At 43.1% G+C, this 19,204-nt stretch overlaps 1 protein-coding gene across 1 annotated transcript in view; it reads right to left on the bottom strand.

Annotated features, from left to right (window-relative positions):
- Positions 1-622: 622 nt before the first annotated feature.
- Positions 623-19,204, bottom strand: part of LOC137352322 (hepatoma-derived growth factor-related protein 3-like) — a 117,536-nt gene continuing 98,954 nt past the window's right edge. Inside the window, exons 5-6 of the mRNA XM_068017613.1 lie at positions 3,433-3,588; positions 623-1,116 (exon numbers count right to left, since the gene is read on the bottom strand). Of these exons, the coding sequence (XP_067873714.1) occupies positions 1,102-1,116; positions 3,433-3,588 (171 nt within the window). The 3' untranslated portion in view covers positions 623-1,101. The remainder of the gene's footprint in view (positions 1,117-3,432; positions 3,589-19,204) is intronic.

Below are 19,204 nucleotides of genomic sequence, written 5' to 3'. Positions count from 1 at the left end.
CACTGTTTGGGATCTTCTTCTCACTGCTGCTCTCACATACGTTCAAGTCTTCAGAAGAAGGAATTTTCCTCCACACAAGATCAGATGGTAGGTTGTTCAACATAGCCCATCTTAGAGTGAAGACCAAAGTACGGAAGGTCCTCAACTGGGAACTCCTCTTTGCTGATGACGCAGCACTGACCAGTTCTCATAGATACAGGTGACCGTGCATATTTAATTCAATCATGATTGCGATTTCCGGGTAAAGTGGGGATGGAGGTAAAGGACAGTTAGTGGGCGATGAATATAATTGCTGCTCATGATGCAGCACTGGCTTCAGTATCATACTTCAGTATTACGAAGTATGTATTACTTCAGTATTCCCAGCTTATTTCAGACAGGGCTGCAGTCCTGTAATCAACTGGAGAAGACTCAGACTGCACACTTGCATCACTTTGCACTCTCTACGAGACTGCACTCGCTACATGACCTCTTCCACCTGCTTTGCTGGCGGTGACTGATTCTGCCTGGATGGTCACTTGCCTAATACTGGGAGGAACTCATTCTTTCATGCCAAGATCTGTCCCAAAGTGTCTAACCTTCCAGGCAGGAGTAAAATAAGTAACACTAAAATCTGTGCATTCCATAAATTTTATTCTACTAGACAGTCATTTCTGAACAGCAGTAGAACAGACATTTTTGTGTAAAGGTACTAAATAAATGCTTAAAAAAATCCCATAGAACAGATGGCACAGGGAAGAATAAAACTGAGCTGAGTACAAGAAGAAATGTTATTTTTCACATTTAAAGCAAGCATCAAAAATAAATATCATATCCTTTCTCAATAACAGAGCAGCAAGACGATTATAAGAATGAAGTACTGTCGAGTGTGGGTGGAATGCTGCTCCCAGCATTCCAAAAGGCGGAGAATAGAAAATAAAAGGCATTTTCATTTTGTTTTTACTGACTGGCATGTGCGCAAAACTATAATCAGTAGCATGATGAAGAAAAGCCTGCACGAACTGCAAATTGATGTTGATAGTGGCAGAAGGAATGATTGTATGTACAATATCCAATACTTGACAACCAAGGACTTTTCCCTCCATGGTTAGTGGCCAGAATTCAGATGATTGAAGTCTGAAATGAAGAATTAAAAGTAGTTAAAATATAAGCAAAATACGGCAGATGCTAGAAATCTGAAACAAAAACCAAAAATTCTGGAAACAGTAGCTTGGCAGCATCTGTGAAGTAAAAGAGTTAATAGTTCAGGTTAGTGACTGGTGAAAGGTCATCAACGTGAAACATTAACTCTCTCTTCACAGATGCTGCCTGACCTGCTGAATGTTTCCAGTTTTTAAAATTAAAAGTAGTTATTTGCTTATAGCAAGTTTTATAGGTGTGTTTCTTGTTTAAAAAAAAACCTTTCCAATGATGGAATATGATCTGTGCTTAACTCAGCGTTGCTTAAACTCAAATTATCTGCCACTTCCATTTTTGAGGGCCAATTTCCCATTTTTGTACATTATCTTAATTCAGATTATTGGATAATTCAAAAAGTAAGGTCAAAAATTGACTGAATTATCAACACTAATCAAAATTAAAATAAATTCTCCAGGACTTAAATACATCACAAATTTGATAAAGGCAACTTTTCTTTGAAAAATGAACATCAAACGGAGTAAGATGTTTCCCTTCAAAAACTGATACCAATGCCTTCACAAAACATAGAATAAAATTCTAAAGAATGCAATATCTGCAAGTCATAATATTTTTGTCATTGTGTGAATTTTCTGAAGGTGGGAGATGAACAAAAATTTAAAAAAAAAATTCTTTTGACTTTTCCCCTTGGATGATATGGACCCATCCTGACATTTTGTGGAGACTGAACTTCAGTTAGTTTAACAATTTTTCCTCTTTCAATTTCCTCCTCCTCTCCTGGACGTGGTAACTCGTGCTGGAACAGGAGTTCTCATGGGTGCCAGGAGTCATCCTTCATGTGCAAGTATAAACAGAGTCACCATATTATGCAAACATGGGGGCTGTCATAGTGAACTGGTGCTCAGGATTGGGGCTAGTGTCTGGGTTTCTGCTAAAACAAACCTCAAATCTAATTTGATTTATAGATGAGGCTTACGCTATAGCTGTTTTCTTGTCACATACATTCTATGCAGATCGTATAAAGTGTAATCAGAATAAGAATCAGAAGTACATGGGTCCTTTTTAACTAAAACCCACAGACGGTCAATTGCATCCTAAAAATCCATTCTTTTACAGCTGCACTTCCTTTTGCACATCCATAAATGGTACAAAAAATTCACATTAAGTTGTACAAAAAAATACCGTTGTATATAAAGTTGATAGAGATTGATTGCTATGATTTGCCAACAACTCAATATCATACAATTGCCAGGATTGTTGGAGGGCAAACTAGATGGACCTTGGGTCTTTTGTCATCTAGCAATTCCTATGTTCCTATACTGCAGAATGTTCCTGATGTGGGGAAAAGTGAAGGACCCACCAATGAGACTAAGGAATATATCAGGATATATTAGGTTAGAGCAGGCCAAGTCTGAGGTAGAACTGATCAATAAAATCACAGAGAAACAAACACTAATGATCCCTAAAATAAAAGCAAAATACTACGGATGCTGGAAATCTGAAATAAAAACAAGAAATGCTGGAATCACTCAGCAGGTCTGGCAGCATCTGTGGAAAGAGAAGCAGAGTTAACGTTTCGGGTCAGTGACCCTTCATCGGAACTAATGATTCCTACTCTCTCTAACATTTGGATTTGGTTTTCAGTTAACTGATATAATCCACTGACAAGGAAACTTTCCCTCTGACAGTTTGGAATGTGAATATCAAAGAAAGACCTTCTTTAAAATCAATTCAAGAAAGCTTTCGATTTTGATAATGTTGGATGCAAAACGGCTTTAAATCATGATTTGTTATTTTGCTGGAGCTCTATATTTTGTTGAGTCAGGTATCCCACAGCTTTACGAGGAGTGGGTTATTTAGGAGCTAGAAGCTTGCATGAAGACTGCAGTGCAAGATATGAAAAGGCAGTTATTATGATTTGTTATGTTGATGTTATGATCTGGAATGCATTGCCTGAAAGGGTGGTGGAAGCAGACTCAATAACCTTCAAAGGGAATTTGCTAGGTACTTGAAAATGAAAATTTTGCAGGGCTATGGGGAAAGAGAGGGGGAGTGGGACTAATTGGATAGCTCATTCAAAGGGCCAGTACAGGCACAATGCACTGAATGGCCTCCTTCTGTGCTATAAAATTCCATGGCTCTTTAAGGATGAGAATGTGCAGAGTATTTCCCATTCCCATAACCATCAGTCTCCCGTGAGAGGCAATAAACCAGCAGCCAATCCAGAAAAATCGAGGGAATTCCTCCTGAAAAATCCCTAAAGCAATTAACTGCCAATGGAACGAATTGCTTTACCTCTTCATTCGTTTTCTGATGCTCAGCAGTGTTTTTTGTATCACCGTCTGCCTCTCCTGCTTCTGAACCACTCTTGCTTTCCTCCTCCTTGAAGTCCTTATCACCTTCGTCTTTGCCTTCCTGATCGGAGGATTTCCGCAACTGCTTTGCAGATTTCTGGAAAACATAATGTCGGTGATAATAAAAGAAAGTGAATGGGTTGAGTGCGCTCCCCATCCGTCACTGCAGAAACCCGTGGACTGACACATCAATAATATTCTGCTAAAGTTATGGTGGTGATCTGGAGAAGCTCTGAGATAAGGTGATATCCAAAATGTGAAATAGCAACATCATCTACTAAAGGTCACATTTTATGCATCCTTGATAGTTCACTCCATTGGACTCTTCTGATTTCTTAAGTAACTCCAGAAAGTGAGGTTAGGGCAAATTTGTTCTCTGGTTTATTTTTTTGTTAAAATTAGTTTGTGGAAGTACATCAGAGTCATTTTTTTTTCTTGGAGAATAAAGGAAAGTATATCCCTAAAGATCAAGGCTCAGTTATGTATAAGAAATAGCCAGAAGGTAGAGAGGTTAGCGCTGTATCCCTGGGAGAACTTAATTTGCCATATGACATGGTAATTACAATATGATTTCAAGAACACGGCTTGTGAAGCAACCAAATCGGGCGGCACAGTGGCGCAGTGGTTAGCACCGCAGCCTCACAGCTCCAGCGACCCGGGTTCAATTCTGGGTACTGCCTGTGTGGAGTTTGCAAGTTCTCCCTGTGTTTGCGTGGGTTTCCTCCGGGTGCTCCGGTTTCCTCCCACATGCCAAAGACTTGCAGGTTGATAGGTAGATTGGCCATTAGCAATTGCCCCTAGTGTAGGTAGGTGGTCGGGAAATATAGGGACAGGTGGGGATGTGGTAGGAATATGGGATTAGTGTAGGATTAGTATAAATGGGTGGTTGATGGTCGGCACAGACTCGGTGGGCCGAAGGGCCTGTTTCAGTGCTGTATCTCTAAACTAAACTAAACTAAATCCTATTTAGAAATCATCAAACTTTAATGACAGGCATCGTCTAATGCGAGCATTCTGATGGCCTCTCTCAATGACTAGACTGAAAAAGTTGGCTTTGGGCATCTGGTTTACAACTGACATGGCATGTTTGTCCTTCAATGGTAACTATCTGTTTGGAGGCAAGGTAAAGAAATCCCTAACTAATTATCAGGACAGTGGACCCTAAGGACAATAGGTACATGGCTAACCATGTTCTGGCCTCAAAAGATCAAACTCTCATAACTACCTTGGATCTGCAAACAGGAATTTGACAGAAACAGCCCTTTCAAGTCAAGGGTTCCTTGTACATTGGTCCAATTACATCTGTTGTCCATGTGCAGTGATACCAATGAGTTGACACATCTAACAAGGACTAGACATTCTTGGTTCTTTTGTACAGGCAAGGAAGGGGCTTAACCCCTGAGCAGATGCAGAAAGTTTTGTGTTTCACCTATGCACATAATTATGAGTATGGGAATAAGCCAAGGTGACCAGTGGCATGCTATGCATAAGCACCAATCTAACTGATCCATACCGGAAGTTTGCTTGCAATGTGCACCCAAAGCCATCAGATACCCAGCAGATGATATAAGAACTTGCATTTATATAGTGCCTTTCACAACCTCAAAACATTCCAAAGCACTTTACAGTCAAAATATATTCACTGTTGCAATGTGGGAAACAAGGCAGCCAATTTGCGGAGCACGATCCCATAAACAGTAATGCAACAAATGACCAAATTTTGTTTTAGAGTTGGTAGAGGGATAAATATTGGCTGGCACACCAGGAAGGACTCCCCATCCCTTCTTCAAAATAGTGACATGGGATCTTTGTCTATGCTCTCTGGTGTGTGTAATTTAGTTTAACGTCTCATCCAAAAGATGGCACCCACGGCAGTGCAGCACTCCCTCAGAGCTTCACTGCACCGTCAGGCTAGAGTATGTGCTCAAAACTCTGGAGCTGGACCTGAACCACACTCAGAAGTCAATCAGATGTTTGGAAATTTCTGATCAGCCCTGTATGTTTAGACTTGAATGTTGCAATTTATAGCATCAACGAATACTTGAAAGAATTCTACATTTACAGCTTAGAAATATCTTGGTGTGGAACAGTTGTTCTCCCCCAATTCTTTGGCAAAAAATGTTGCTGGCTAGTGACGCTCCACAGCACCTGGTCTGGTCATTTATGCCAACAAATTTTTCAAGAAGTTCTTCTCTGAACTAGCACCTTTATGTTGGATATGATTTAAGACACAATTAAAACTAACATACTTCCTGATACACCTACAACTGATCTTGTTGCTTAATCCTGATTCTTAGACATGGCTTATACTTACCATCGGAGCTCCAGCAACACAGGGCTACTGGAATGCTAAAGACCAGAAGCAGCAGGCTATAGACTGAGCTGAACTGCCCAACAACCCAACAGATCAGAGCAAAGATCTGTAGTGATTGCACATCCAATCAAGAGTGATGGTGAGCAATCAGGGAACTAAAAGCAGGAGGAGGCTCCACAAGCATTGCTAGCCACAAGATTCATTAAGCCCGGCGTGTTAGTGCAAGAGATAAAGCTGAATATTTTTGCAAGCACCTTCAGTCATGTGGGCAATTCCATTCGGTGTCCTCCTGCAGACTCCAGTTGCTAATATCCAGCCAAATCATTTCATTCCACATGCCATTAAGAAGTGGTTGAGTGTACTGGGCCCTGATGACGCCTCAGCTGCAGTGCTGAAGATCAGTGAACCAAAACTAACTGCTCACACTGCCACCTCTCCCACAACCAAGATGTGCCAATACAGCTATGATATGTGCATCTGTCCAACAATGTGAAAAGTTGTCCAGGTAAATATTATCTATAGAAACCAGGACAAATGTAACTCAGCCAAATTACTGCCCTATCAGCCTCTTCCCAATTATCAGCAAATTGATGGGAAGAATCATCAATAGTAGTATCAAGTGACATCTCCTTACTAATTTTTACTGCTGTTTATCCTACATCAGTCCTGGATGAGGAGCAATTTCCTCCAAATAAATATTGGGAAAACCAAAGGCATTGTCTTCAGTCCCCACCACAAACTCCATCCCTCTCCTTGGTCACTGTCTGAGGGTGAACCACAATGTTCACAACCTTGGCGTCCTATTTAACCCTGAGATGCGCTTCTGATCCGTTATCGACACCATCGCCATGACTGCTTATTTTCACCTCCATAACATTGTCCATCTCCGACCCTGCCTCAGTTCATCTGCTGCTTAAACTCTCATCCATATTTTGTTACCTCTGTACTTGAATAGTCAAATGCTCTGCAGGCCAGTATCCCATCTTCCACCCTCCATAAACTATGTCCATCTCAAATTCTGCTGTCCGTATCCTAATTCGCACCAAATCCCAATCACCCATCACCCCTGTGTTCATTGACCTACATTGGCTCCTGGTCTGGCAATGCCCCAATTCTAAAATTCGCAACCTCATTTTCAAATCCTTCCTTGGCCTTGCCACTCCCTATCTCTGTAACCTCCTTCATCCCTACAACTCTCCAAGATCTCTCTGCTCCTCCAATTTTAGCCTCTTAATCATTCCTGATTTTAATCACTCCACCATTGGTGGTCATGCCTTCAGCTGCCTGGGCACTAAACTCTGAAATTCCCTCCCTAAACCTCTCCACCTTTTTACTTTTCTCTCCTCCTTTAAGACACTCCTTAGAACCTATCTCTTTGACCAAGTTTTTGGCTAGCTGTCCTTAAATAAATACAGAAAATGCTAGAAATATACAGCAAGTCAAGCAGTATCTCTAGAGTGAGATAAAGATAACGTTTCAGGTGGCTGACCTTTCATCAGAATAAGTGCCTCAAGTGCCAAATTTTGTTTGATAATGCTCCTTATTATAGGTGCTATATAAATGCAAGCTGTTGTTGTAATAACCTGCTCACTGAAGCTCAGTTCAGGGCCCACCAGAACTGCTCAGTACCAGACCTTGTCAAACCTTGATGAGACGTGGATGCTGGAGGAGAGGTCAGAGTTGCCCTTCACATCACTGAGTTTTACACTGAGTGTGGTGCCAATGAGACTTGGCTAAACTAACATCAATGTAGGTAAAATCAATACATAGCAGTGACACAAAAGAAGATGGTTGTGGAGCCCCAGGACATCACTGCAGGAGTTTCTCAGGGAAGTGTCCTCAGCTCAATCTTCAGCTTCTTCATCAATGACCTTCCCTCTGTTCAAAGGCCAGTAGTGGGATTGTTCACTGACAATTCTACTGTGCTCAGCTTCATTCCAGGCTGGAGCAGGATCTGGACAGCATCCAGGATTGGGTGGAGAGGCGGCATTCATGCCACATATGGGCCATTTAATGGCCATCTCTGAAATAAGAAAGCCAAACCACCTTCTCTGACCTTCAATGGTACCACCAGCATTGTGCCCCTGAACAATGCACCAAACTTTTTAGACAGCACCTTCCAAACCCACGACCTCTACCAACTAGAAGGACAAGGGCAGCAAATACATGGGAACCTGCATGTTTCCCTCCAAGTCACACACCATCCTGACTTGGAAGTATATCGCCGTTCCTTCACTGTCATTGAGCCAAAAATCTGGAACTCCCTTCCTAACAGCACTGTGGGTATACCTACCCCACATGGACTGCAGCAGTTCAAGAAGGCAGCTCACCACCACCTTCTGAAGGGCAATTAGGGATGGGCAATAAATGCTGGCCTGGTCAGCGATTCCCATATCCTATGAATGAAAAAAAAACCTCCTGAAGGTCAACACTGACCTGAACTTTAACTGGATCAACAACTTGATTGCAAGAGCAAAGACAGTGGCTGGGTACTTTGTGACCAGTGACTCATCCCTGATCCCTCAAATCCTCTCCGACATTTACACAGCTCAAGTCAGGGGTGTGATAGAATGCTCATCACTCGTCAGAGAGGGTGCATCAACACTCAAAAAGCTCAAGACCAGTCCGGACTGAGCGGCCCACACGATTGGTGACTCTACCACTGGATTCAGTATCCTCTCCCTCCAACAACAGAGCACTGTGGCTACACTAAGTACTATCTAAAGATTGCATTACAGCACTTCAAAAGCTTATCTCGATTGCACGTCCCAGCCTTGTAACCTCTACCACTATGGAGGACAAGAACCTCAAGATCGTAGGAGTGGCTGCATGTCCCCCCTCCAAGTCACACAAAGAAGGCCATCCCATATGCTTTCTTAGCAGCCTTATCTACTTGTGATGCCATCTTCCAAGATTTCTGCACATATATCCCCAGTCTCTCTGTTCCTAAACCCATTTCAAAATTGTACCGTTTAATTTATATTGCCTCTCCTTATTCTTCCTTCCAAAATGCATCACTTCATTCTTGTCTGCATTAAATTTGAGTATTGCTGAAAAGAGAGACATACTGTCAAAGCTTTTCATCTTGTACTCATCTGGATAGTTCATACCGCATGAGAAAAGGCTTGTAATATGGCTCACTTATGTTTACTAGAAGCTACATATAAGCAGGGTCCTGTCCTCTGCAGGTAAAAGGAACATGTCCAAGTCTTGTGTCTTTTTTGAATTAAACAAATGCTTGGGGACAATAGTTCCCTGGTGCATTCTCCATGGCAACACCTCGACCAATCAAAGTCGACTTGCTAACCAATCAGCATCCTTTTCTCATGCTGTATAAACTGTTGCTCCCTTTGAAATTTGGCATTCCTATGTCTGTCCTGATGAGTGCAAGATGACAAGCTTCAAGAGCATGTCTCTTCTTTCAGCAATACTCAAGCTCTGTAGTACCAAGTGACTAGAAATTTAATTTGCCACATATCTGCCCGTTTCATCAGTCTGTCCACATCCTCTTGCAGTCTGCTAGTATCTTCCTCACTGTTTACTATCTTACTGAGTTTTTTGACATGTTAAAACTTTGAAATGATGCCCTGTACACCCAGGTCCACACCATTAATATGCAGCAATAAGAGCAATCTTTCTAATGCCGACTCTTGGTGAACACTGCTGCATACTTCCCTCTGGTCTGAAAATCAACCAGTCACCACTACTCACTGCTTTCTGTCCCTTCGCCAATTTTGTATCCATGCAGTCACTGTCCCTTTAATCCCATGGGATTCAATTCAGCTAACGGGCCTATTATGTGGTACTTTATCAAAAGCCTTTTGAAAGTCCACACACATCAACTGCACTACCCTCATCAACCTTCCCCATTCCTTCATCAAAGAACTCAATTGAGTTAGTCAAACACGATTTGCATTTAACTAATCTGTACTGGCTATCATTGATTAACGCCTGTTTTTTCAAGTGACAATTAATTTGGTCCCGGATTATTGTCTCTACAAGTTTTCTAACCACTATCGTTAGGCTAACTGGCCTGTAGTTACCTGGTTTATCCTTCTCTTTTTTTAAACAAGGTTGTAACATCTGCAACCCTCCAGTTCTCTGGCGGCCCAGCTTACCTAAGGAGGATTGGAAAACTGCAGCTTGGACCTTACTTGGACAGGTACTGCTATGGAACTTACAGCCCAAAGACTTCAGTAATTCCAGGGACAGGGCCGCCAGTACTTTCTCAGAGCTTGGAGAGATGGGAAATAAATGTGACTTTGCCAGCGTTGCCCGCATCCTGAGAACAATTTGCTTTTGAAAAATTGGAGTGGGCAGGAACGTCCAGCAACCAGTGCAACTCTGTCACAGATTCCTGGGGAGGGGAAAGTGATGTATTCAGGGAAGCCGGTCAGCGCTAATGGTTACAGCGCAAAAGGAGGCCATTTGGTCCATAGTATCTGTGCCAGCTCTCTGCTGCGAACAACTCAGCTTCTCCAACTCTCCCACCTTTTCCCCATACTGGTACTGCTCACTGGGAGTCTGCCTCTGAATATTAAAGGTATTAAGTGCTGCTGTAGCCTTTCATTCCTTGCAACTGGTTAAGTGGGTAGGCCTACAGCTGGGAAAAATTGAGCTCCCCTAGTTTGACTAATGTTTGACTACCACTGCCAAAGACTGAGTGCCTCTTCAGTACTGCTGCTTTGCCCAGGAAAATGATATAAACAGTTTATTCCGTTTCCTTGGACCTTCCATCAAAGTATGTCAGACAATCTGGAAATTCAACCCCATAATACAAAAACAAAGTAAAATTGGTGGGGGAGGGCGTTTGCTTAGCTTAGAGTTAGATCACTTGACAGACTCAACAGATTAACAACTGGGGCTACTTGTAGAACCTTGTTTTTAATCACACAGTTTCTCACTTGGGGCAGTCCATTTACAATACTCTTCTTTAAAACTAGTTCAGTTCAGACCATCGATCAGATGTCACTATAATTCAGACAGGTCATTTGGATCCTCAGGCTATACTGGCTTCGGAGGGGGTACAAGGCAGATTTTGTTTTAATTCATTCATGGGATTGGGTGTTGCTGGAGGCCAGCATTTGTTGCCCATCCCGAATTGCCCTCGAGAAAGTGGTGATAGGCCACCTTCTGGAACTGCTGCAGCCCATGCAATGTAGGTACACCCACAATGCTGTTAGGGAGGGAGTTCCAGGCTTTTGACCCAGCAACAGTGATTGACCAGAATAACAGGGCTTAAAGAGTTAAATTACGAGGACAGGTTGCATAGATTAGGCTTGTATTCCCTTGAGTTTAGAAGATTGAGGGCTTATTTAATCAATGTATTTAAAACAATGGAGGGACTCGATAGGGTAGATACAGAGGAACTATTTCCTCTGGTGGGGGAATCCAGAACAAGGGGACTTAATCTTAAAATTAGAGTGAGGCCATTTGGGAGTAAAATCAGGAAACACTTTTTCACACAAAGGGTAGAGGAAATTTAGAACTCTCTTCCCCCAATAGGCTCTGGCTGCTGGGCAATTGACATTTTCAAGACTGAGATCAATAGATTTTTGTTGGGTAAAGTAATTAGTTGATATAGAGAAAGGTGGCTAAATGAAGTTGAGGTGCAACTCAGCCATGATCTAACTGAACGGCACAACAGGTTTGGGGGCTAAATTAAGTCCCAATGGAAAACGCTCCAGGTGTTTATGTCGGAAGGTGTCATGTTCTTTTCATGGCAGAGTTAATTGTGCATTTTGTTCATTGAAAAATAAGAAAATTACGCGTTAAAAGTTGCAGGAAAGTAACCACTTTGAATCTACAAAGATCAGTGCCCACCGAAACCACGCCATCTGCCAATTTTTCTTTACGATGCTGACTGTGAGATGACTGTCCCCTTTATTGATAATGGATTCAGACACAGGCTTCAACAATTTGAGGCACATCAGACGTACCAATTTATAAATATCTGTCGGTGTACATTGCCGTACAAAGTGGCTGTGTCCCTCTGATGGTTTGGCCATACGCTGGCTGATTTAATTTACTTTTCCTTCAGCTTTGGACAAGGGTGAAGAATCTTTAATGTACTACACCAAGATGGCCACCAGATAGCAGTACTATAATACATTCTCCATTGTAAAGTATGGCCCAGCATTTCCTGGACTGGGACATCTCGTTTGTCAGACTTTGTCCCACAGCTCGAAATATTTTTCCTGTACCTTACTAGAAGTGTGAGCTGGTAAAGGCAGAGTTAGAGCAACAGGGCATCTGGGACTGTGGTGAACGACGGGATCAACAGTCTATCTCCTTAACCAATGGGAATTAAGGATTAAGAAAGGAACAGGAATGGTGGAGAAGGAAATAGGATGAATTCGAGTCAAATCAAGTACAGAAAAATAAAGGCACAGAATGAAAGAAAAATGTTTGGATTATGAGAGAAAAAAAGAAACTGAAAGGAAAAGTAAGAGCTTTAACTTCTTCTGAAATCTCTAAAAACAATTTACTAGGTGCAGGAATGAGACCCCACAGTTTCATTGTTCCATTTCTGGGCTCCATTGAGTGGCATTGCAGGAATAAACATCTCTTCATTAAAAAGATACTAAAGCTGTTCACTACCAGCCCTAGTTTTCTGTGGGGAAATTAATTAGCAATTAATGTGCAAATGCAGCAACATCGCAAAACTCACGAGGAGGTTGATGGTGAGTTGCTGTTTTCGCGAGGCTAACAGTGGAGCAGCTCAAATCGTCCAGCAATTTGTGGCAATTCCAAATTCATGACGTATCTCTTCCTTGCCACAAATAGCTGGACAATTTACACATTAATAATGCTGAGCGCCATTAATTTTGCCCTTTTTTGACAGCAAACTTTGAGCTACATTCAGAAATATCAGAAGGTGTGCACTGTCAAACAAAGTGTGTCTGTCTCTCTGATGATTTGGCCAAACGCTGGTTTTATTTACTCTTGCCGAACAGGCTCTGGATTAGGAGGAAGAATTTTTCTTCTACTTACTCGGAAACAGCCACCAGATGGCAGCACTAAATATGGTGCTGATTGTAATAGTTTAATGGCTTGTTTGAGCTTTATGTCTCCCAGGTTGATAGGAAAAGCTGCTTTTTGTTGGATTTGGAAGATAGGAGAGGATCAGTTGCAGCTGGTTTCAAATGTTGCTGTTAATAAAACCTGAGTTAATAATCTCCAACATTTATCAATGTTGTTCATTCAACCAGGAACTGATGCTTTGCATTAGTAAATTAATCGATGTAAAAATGGGGATATTTTGAAAAGATCCAATTAATAACACGGTAACTCTGAGAACCTGGTTTAGGTTGATTGCTTTAGGAGTGTAACACCCTTGGCTGGATGTTTAAAGTTTCACAGTGGCGCAGTGGTTAGCACTGCAGCCTCACAGCTCCAGCGACCCGGGTTCAATTCTGGGTACTGCCTGTGTGGAGTTTGCAAGTTCTCCCTGTGTCTGCGTGGGTTTCCTCCGGGTGCTCCGGTTTCCTCCCACAAGCCAAAAGACTTGCAGGTTGATAGGTAAATTAGCCATTATAAATTGCCCCTAGTATAGGTAGGTAGTAGGGAAATATAGGGACAGGTGGGGATGTGGTAGGAATATGGGATTAGTGTAGGATTAGTATAAGTGGGTGGTTGATGGTCGGCACAGACTCGGTGGGCTGAAGGGCCTGTTTCAGTGCTGTATCTCTTAAAACTAAATTAGCATTTTGACTTTTGTGTTTTATGTTTTCTTAATTCGTTTATGGGATGTGAGCATCGCAGTTAAAGCCAGCATTTGTTGCCCATCCCTAATTGCCCTTGAGAAAGTGGTGGTAAGCTGCCTTCTTGAACTATTGCAGTCCGTGTGGGGTAGGTACACCCACAGTGCTGACAGGGAAGGAGTTCAAGGATTTTGACCCTGTGATTGTGAAGGAATGACGAGGCAGAGAGGAGCGGAGCCCGAGGAGCAGCAGGACCGGAGGTAATAAAAACGAGCCAAAAAGCTGTGTGGGAGAGAGGCAGAGAGCAGCGGAGCCCGAGGAGCAAGAAAAAAAAATCGAAAAGTGACATCAGAGTGACGTCACATTGAACAGCGAGAGCAGGGAAACAAAAAGCAGCTGGGGTCAGTATTCAGGTAATTTAATTTAATTGAATCAACATAGAGTAAGACTTGATTGATTTATAATATATAAACTAAAGACTAAAGCGGTTTAAAAAAAAACTAAAGACCAGTCGGAAATTTAAATAACAAATAAAAATTTAATTGTATAAAATAGAGATGCAGGGCCAGGCGATGTGTTGTACCTGAATGATGTGGGACCTGGTGGACCCCATTGTGGTTCCTGGTGAACACATCTGTAGCAAGTGTTGGCTGCTCGAGGAACTCTGGCTCAGAGTTGATGAGCTGGAGTCTGAGCTTCGGACACTGCGATACATCAGGGAGGGGGAGAGTTACCTGGACACTGTGTTTCAGGAGGCAGTCACACCCCTTAGATTAATGACCTTGAATTCGGCCAGTGGTCAGGGACAGGAGGGTGTGACTATGAGTGAGGCAGGTAGAGGGATCCAGGAGGTAGTGCTGCAGGAGCCTCAGCCATTGTCCTTGTCCAACAGGTTTGAGATTCTTGTTCCCTGTGTGGACGGGAGCAAGGACTGTAGGGAGGATGAGCAAACTGACCACAGCACCGTGGTACAGGGAGCTGTTCAAGTGGGGGAAGAAAAGAGAAATGTAGTCGTAATCAGGGATAGTATAGTTAGGGGCATAGACACTGTTCTCTGTGGCCAGGATCGAGAGTCCCGAAGGCTCTGTTGCCTGTCTGGTGCCAGGGTTCGGAATATCGCATCTGGGCTGCAGAGGAACTTGGAGAGGGAGCGGAAAGATCCAGTTGTTGTGGTCCACGTAGGTACCAATGATATAGGTAGAACGAGGTTAGAGGTTCTGCTGAGGGAATATGAGCAGCAAGGGGCTAAATTAAAAAGCAGAACCAAAAAGGTAATAATCTCCGGATTACTACCTGAGCCATGAGCAAATTGGCAAAGGGTCAATGAGATTAAAAAGGTAAATGCATGGCTCAAAGATTGGTGTGGGACAAAGGGTTCAAATTCGTGGGACATTGGCACCAGTACTGGGGAAGGAGGGAGCTGTTCCAATGGGACGGGCTCCACCTGAATCATGCTGGGACCAGAGTCCTGGCGAATCGTATAACTAGGGCTGTAGATAGGGCTTTAAACTAAATAGAGGGTGGTGGGGGGGGGGGGGGGTTCAGTTGCATGGAAAAACAGGAAGTTAAAGGAGAAGGTAGGAGTGCAGGTTAGTGGTGAGGTTGATTGTTACCAAACTGCAAGAGATATACTGGTTAAACCAGAAGAGAGAAATAATGAACAGGCGAATAAAGCATCAGTGCTGAGGGACAGGTTAGGGGGTATAGCCCAAATAAGTTCTATATACAAATGCATGGAGTGTAAGGAATAAATTAGATGAACTGCAGGCGCAAATTCAAATGGAAGATTATGATGTGGTGGCCATTGCGGAGACGTGGCTGCAGGATGGTCGGAACTAGGAACTAAATATACCTGGTTATAAAGTTTACAGGAGGGACAGGGAAAATGGCAGAGGGGGTGGAGTAGCCTTACTGATTAGAAATAATATCACCTCATTGGTGAGGGAGGATATAATGAGGGGAAAGCATCCTGTGAAGACCTTATGGGTGGAATTGAGGAACAGAAAAGGATCTAAAACTGGAATGGGTGTTGTGTATAGACCCCCTGGTAGCAGTTCTGAGGTGTTAGATTGTATAAATGCACAAATTAGGCAAGTGTGTAACAAAGGCAGAGTAGTATTAATGGGGGATTTTAACTTACACATCGATTGGGAGAGGCAGACTAGCACCTGTCAAAAAGGTAGTGAATTTCTGGAATGTGTCCGGGATAGTTTCCTACAGCAATATGTCCTAGATGTAACAAGGGGACAGGCAATATTAGATTTAGTTATGAGTAATGAGCCAAATTTAATTAGTAGCCTAACTGTGCGTGAACCTTTATCAAATAGTGATCACAACATGATCGAATTCAAGGTAGCGCTTGAAAGTGAAAAGCACGAAGCACAAAACCCTGGTTAGACCGCACATGGAGTACTGTGAGCAGTTCTGGGCACCACACCTTAGGAAGGATATATTGGCCTCAGAGGGAGTGCAACATAGGTTTAAAAGAATGATACCTGGACTACAGGGGTTAAGTTACGACGAGAGATTACACAAATTAGGCCTGTTTTCGTTAGAATTTGGAAGGTTAAGGTGTGATCTGATTGAAGTCTTCAAGATATTAACAGGAAACGACAGGCTAGATAAAGATAAACTATTTCCACTGGTTGGAGATTCTAAAACTAGGGGGCATAGTCTAAAAATTAGGACCAGACCATTCAGGAGAGATGTTAGGAAGCACTTCTTCCCGCAAAGGGTGGTAGAGGTTTGGAACTCTCTCCCACAAACAGCAGTTGAAGCTAGAACAGTTGTTAATTTTAAATCTGAGATAGATAGATTTTTGTTAAGCAAAGATATGAAGGGATATGGGCCAAAGGCAGGTATATGGAGTTAGGCCACGGATCAGCCATGATCTCATTGAATGGCGGAACAGGCTCGAGGGGCTGAATGGCCTACTCCTGTTCCTATCTTCCTATAGTTCCAAGGCAGGACGGTGTGTGACTTGGGGTGAACTTGGAGGTGGTGGTGTTCCCATGCGCCTGCTGCCCTTGCCCTTCTAAGTGGTAGAGGGCTTGGGTTTGGAAGGTGCTGTCGAAGGAGCATTGGTGAGTTGCTGCAGTGCATCTTGTAGATGGTACACACTGCTGCCACTGTGCGCTGGAGTGAATGTTTAAGATGGTGAATGGGCTGCCAATCAAGGGACTGTTTTGTCCTGGATAGTGTCAAGCCTTTTGAGTGTTGTTAGAGCCGCACTCATCCAAGCAAGTGGAGAGTATTCCATCCCACTCCTGACTTGTGCCTTGTAGTTGGTAGACAGGCTTTGGGGAGTTAGGAGGTGGGTTACTCGCCACAGGATTCCGAGCCTCTGACCTTCTCTTGTAGCCACATGGCTGGTCCAGTTAAGTTTCTGGTCAATGGTGACCCCCAGGATGTTGATGGTGGGAGATTCAGCAATGGTAAAGCTGTTGAACGTCAAGGGGAGACAGTTAGATTCTCTCTTGCTGGAGATGGTCTTTGCCCGGCACTTGTGTAACACGAATGTAAATATTAATGAACTGAGAGTACGACAAGAAATACTTTGTGGGCTATTTTTGGACGTTCATGTGTGTGACACTTCGGGCAGTTTTGCATGGCTCAGTATTACTCAACCCTGAACACTGCGTATTCTGATATGAAGCATTGTAACGTACCGTCAGCAGAAAGTGTCAATGAAAATCATCCTAATTTGCTGCCTTGTCCACTGAGAAAATCAGCTTGATCTATGCTAATGAATGTGACATCATGCACTGGTAAAGGATGGAAAATAGAGACCCCAACAAAAGTGTGAAAGCAACCACATTTTTCTGAAACTGATATGGGAATTTTGAGGTGAGTAAATTACCTCCTAACTCCCCGGAGCCTGTCCACCATCCACAAGCAACAATGCAGGAGTTTGATGGAATACTCTCCAATTGCCTGGATGAGTGCAGCTCCAATAACACTCAAGAAGCTCAATACAATTCAGGACAAAGCAGCCCGCTTGATCGGCACCTCATTCACCACCTCAAACACTCACTCCCTCCACCATCAGTGCACAATGGTAGCAGTGTGTACCATCTACAAGATGCACTGCAGCAACACACCAAGGCTCCTTCGACAACACATTTCAAACCGGCGACCTCGACCACCTTTAAGGACATGGGTAGCAGACGCATGGGAACGCCACCACCTGCAAGTTCCCCTCCTAGTCACACAACATCCTGACTTGGAACTATATCGCCGTTCCTTCACTGTCGCTGGGTCAAAATCCTGGAACTCCCTCCCTGTCAGCACTGTGGGTGTACCTACACCACATGGGCTGCAGTGGTTCAAAGGTAACGAGGGATAGGCAATAAATGTCAGCCATGCCAGTGATGCTCACATGCCGAGAATGAATTAAAAAATGCATCTTCTCTGGCACAAAGACTACTTTTGTAATCGCTGAAGGGTGAAAGATGGCTTGGACTGTGATAACACATTTATTCCACTGCTAAGGCGTGCACAATCCATTTCATATTGGCCTGCTCCCCTCCTTGCACTTTCACAATTGCAGACATGCGAGAAACCGCAGCTTTACTCATAGAATATCCTCCGAGTTCAGCCTTGAGGAACAACCTGTTTTACCCCTTAAAAGATGCTGTAAATATGAATAACACTCAATGCATCAGAGCATGCAGATTGCAGCAAGTGGAGAGTAAAAAGATCTGTTTTACTGAATTACGGAAGGGATATTTCAGAGTACTGTGGATTGTGTGGAGAAATGACACCTATCACCACCTAGTGAGTTGACATGGGTGGGAGGCAATTGGCTGGGAGTTCAGCGGAGTGTTGACAGCTGCTGCATGTACAAGGTGTTTGATTTGGAGCGAAGCACCAAGGCAGCCAATTCTCATGAACAATATCATGTGCTATAGATGGTGTGACTGTCAGTTTAAGCGACATTGCTATCTATGAGTATGAATGCTAAATATTGTAGACTGGTAGAAATGCCTATTTAAGGAGGCAGTAGGTATTAGTGTATTATTAACGTGAAGCACCTTGAGATGTTTTCCTAAGTTAAAGGTACTAGATAAATGTAAGTTATTGTTGTTGTAAAATGAGACAATAATACTTCAGTTTGCAAACTGTAGCTACGGGCCTTGAAAATACACAGGCCTTACAGGACATTCCCACCATAACTCTGGCAGGAGTGCAGTGTAAGGCTTGGGCAGTAAGCCAGGACCCAGATAGCAGGTCAGGATCTGGCCTGCAATGATAGCTTTCAGGGATCCTTGTCTGTTCCCAACTACTAATAGACAATCACAGCTTCCAGCAGACGTATGTTAATTCATAAACTTACCACTTTTCTTCAGAAAGCGCCAGATCAAAATCCTGTCCTATTACCTGAAGAAAATCGAAGCCTTTCTGACTCTCCCATAGCACTTTAAAAAAATGCTGCCCCTTTAATGGTGCTGGTGCCTTTAAGGCCCAGGCATCGGCCAGACATCCTCTTCTGTCTGTTCTGCAACTGAGTGCACATTTGCTTCATTATAGTGAGTTCCCAGAGAAAGTGCAGCCACTGAAGTTGTCGGCTTAGTGGAACACTTTGCACTAATTGCTCGCAGACAGCAGTGGGAGAGGGGCATTCATTTTTATTTCTCCCTCACTTTCTGTTACTCACCAACCACCCCCATTCTTACCACAGTATCCCAGACCATACA

This window comes from Heterodontus francisci, chromosome 38 (genome assembly GCF_036365525.1).
Source record: "Heterodontus francisci isolate sHetFra1 chromosome 38, sHetFra1.hap1, whole genome shotgun sequence".
Taxonomy (NCBI): Eukaryota; Metazoa; Chordata; class Chondrichthyes; order Heterodontiformes; family Heterodontidae; genus Heterodontus; species Heterodontus francisci.
The sequence above is the reverse complement of the archived record's forward strand: the minus strand, read 5'-3'. Positions and strand labels throughout refer to the sequence as shown.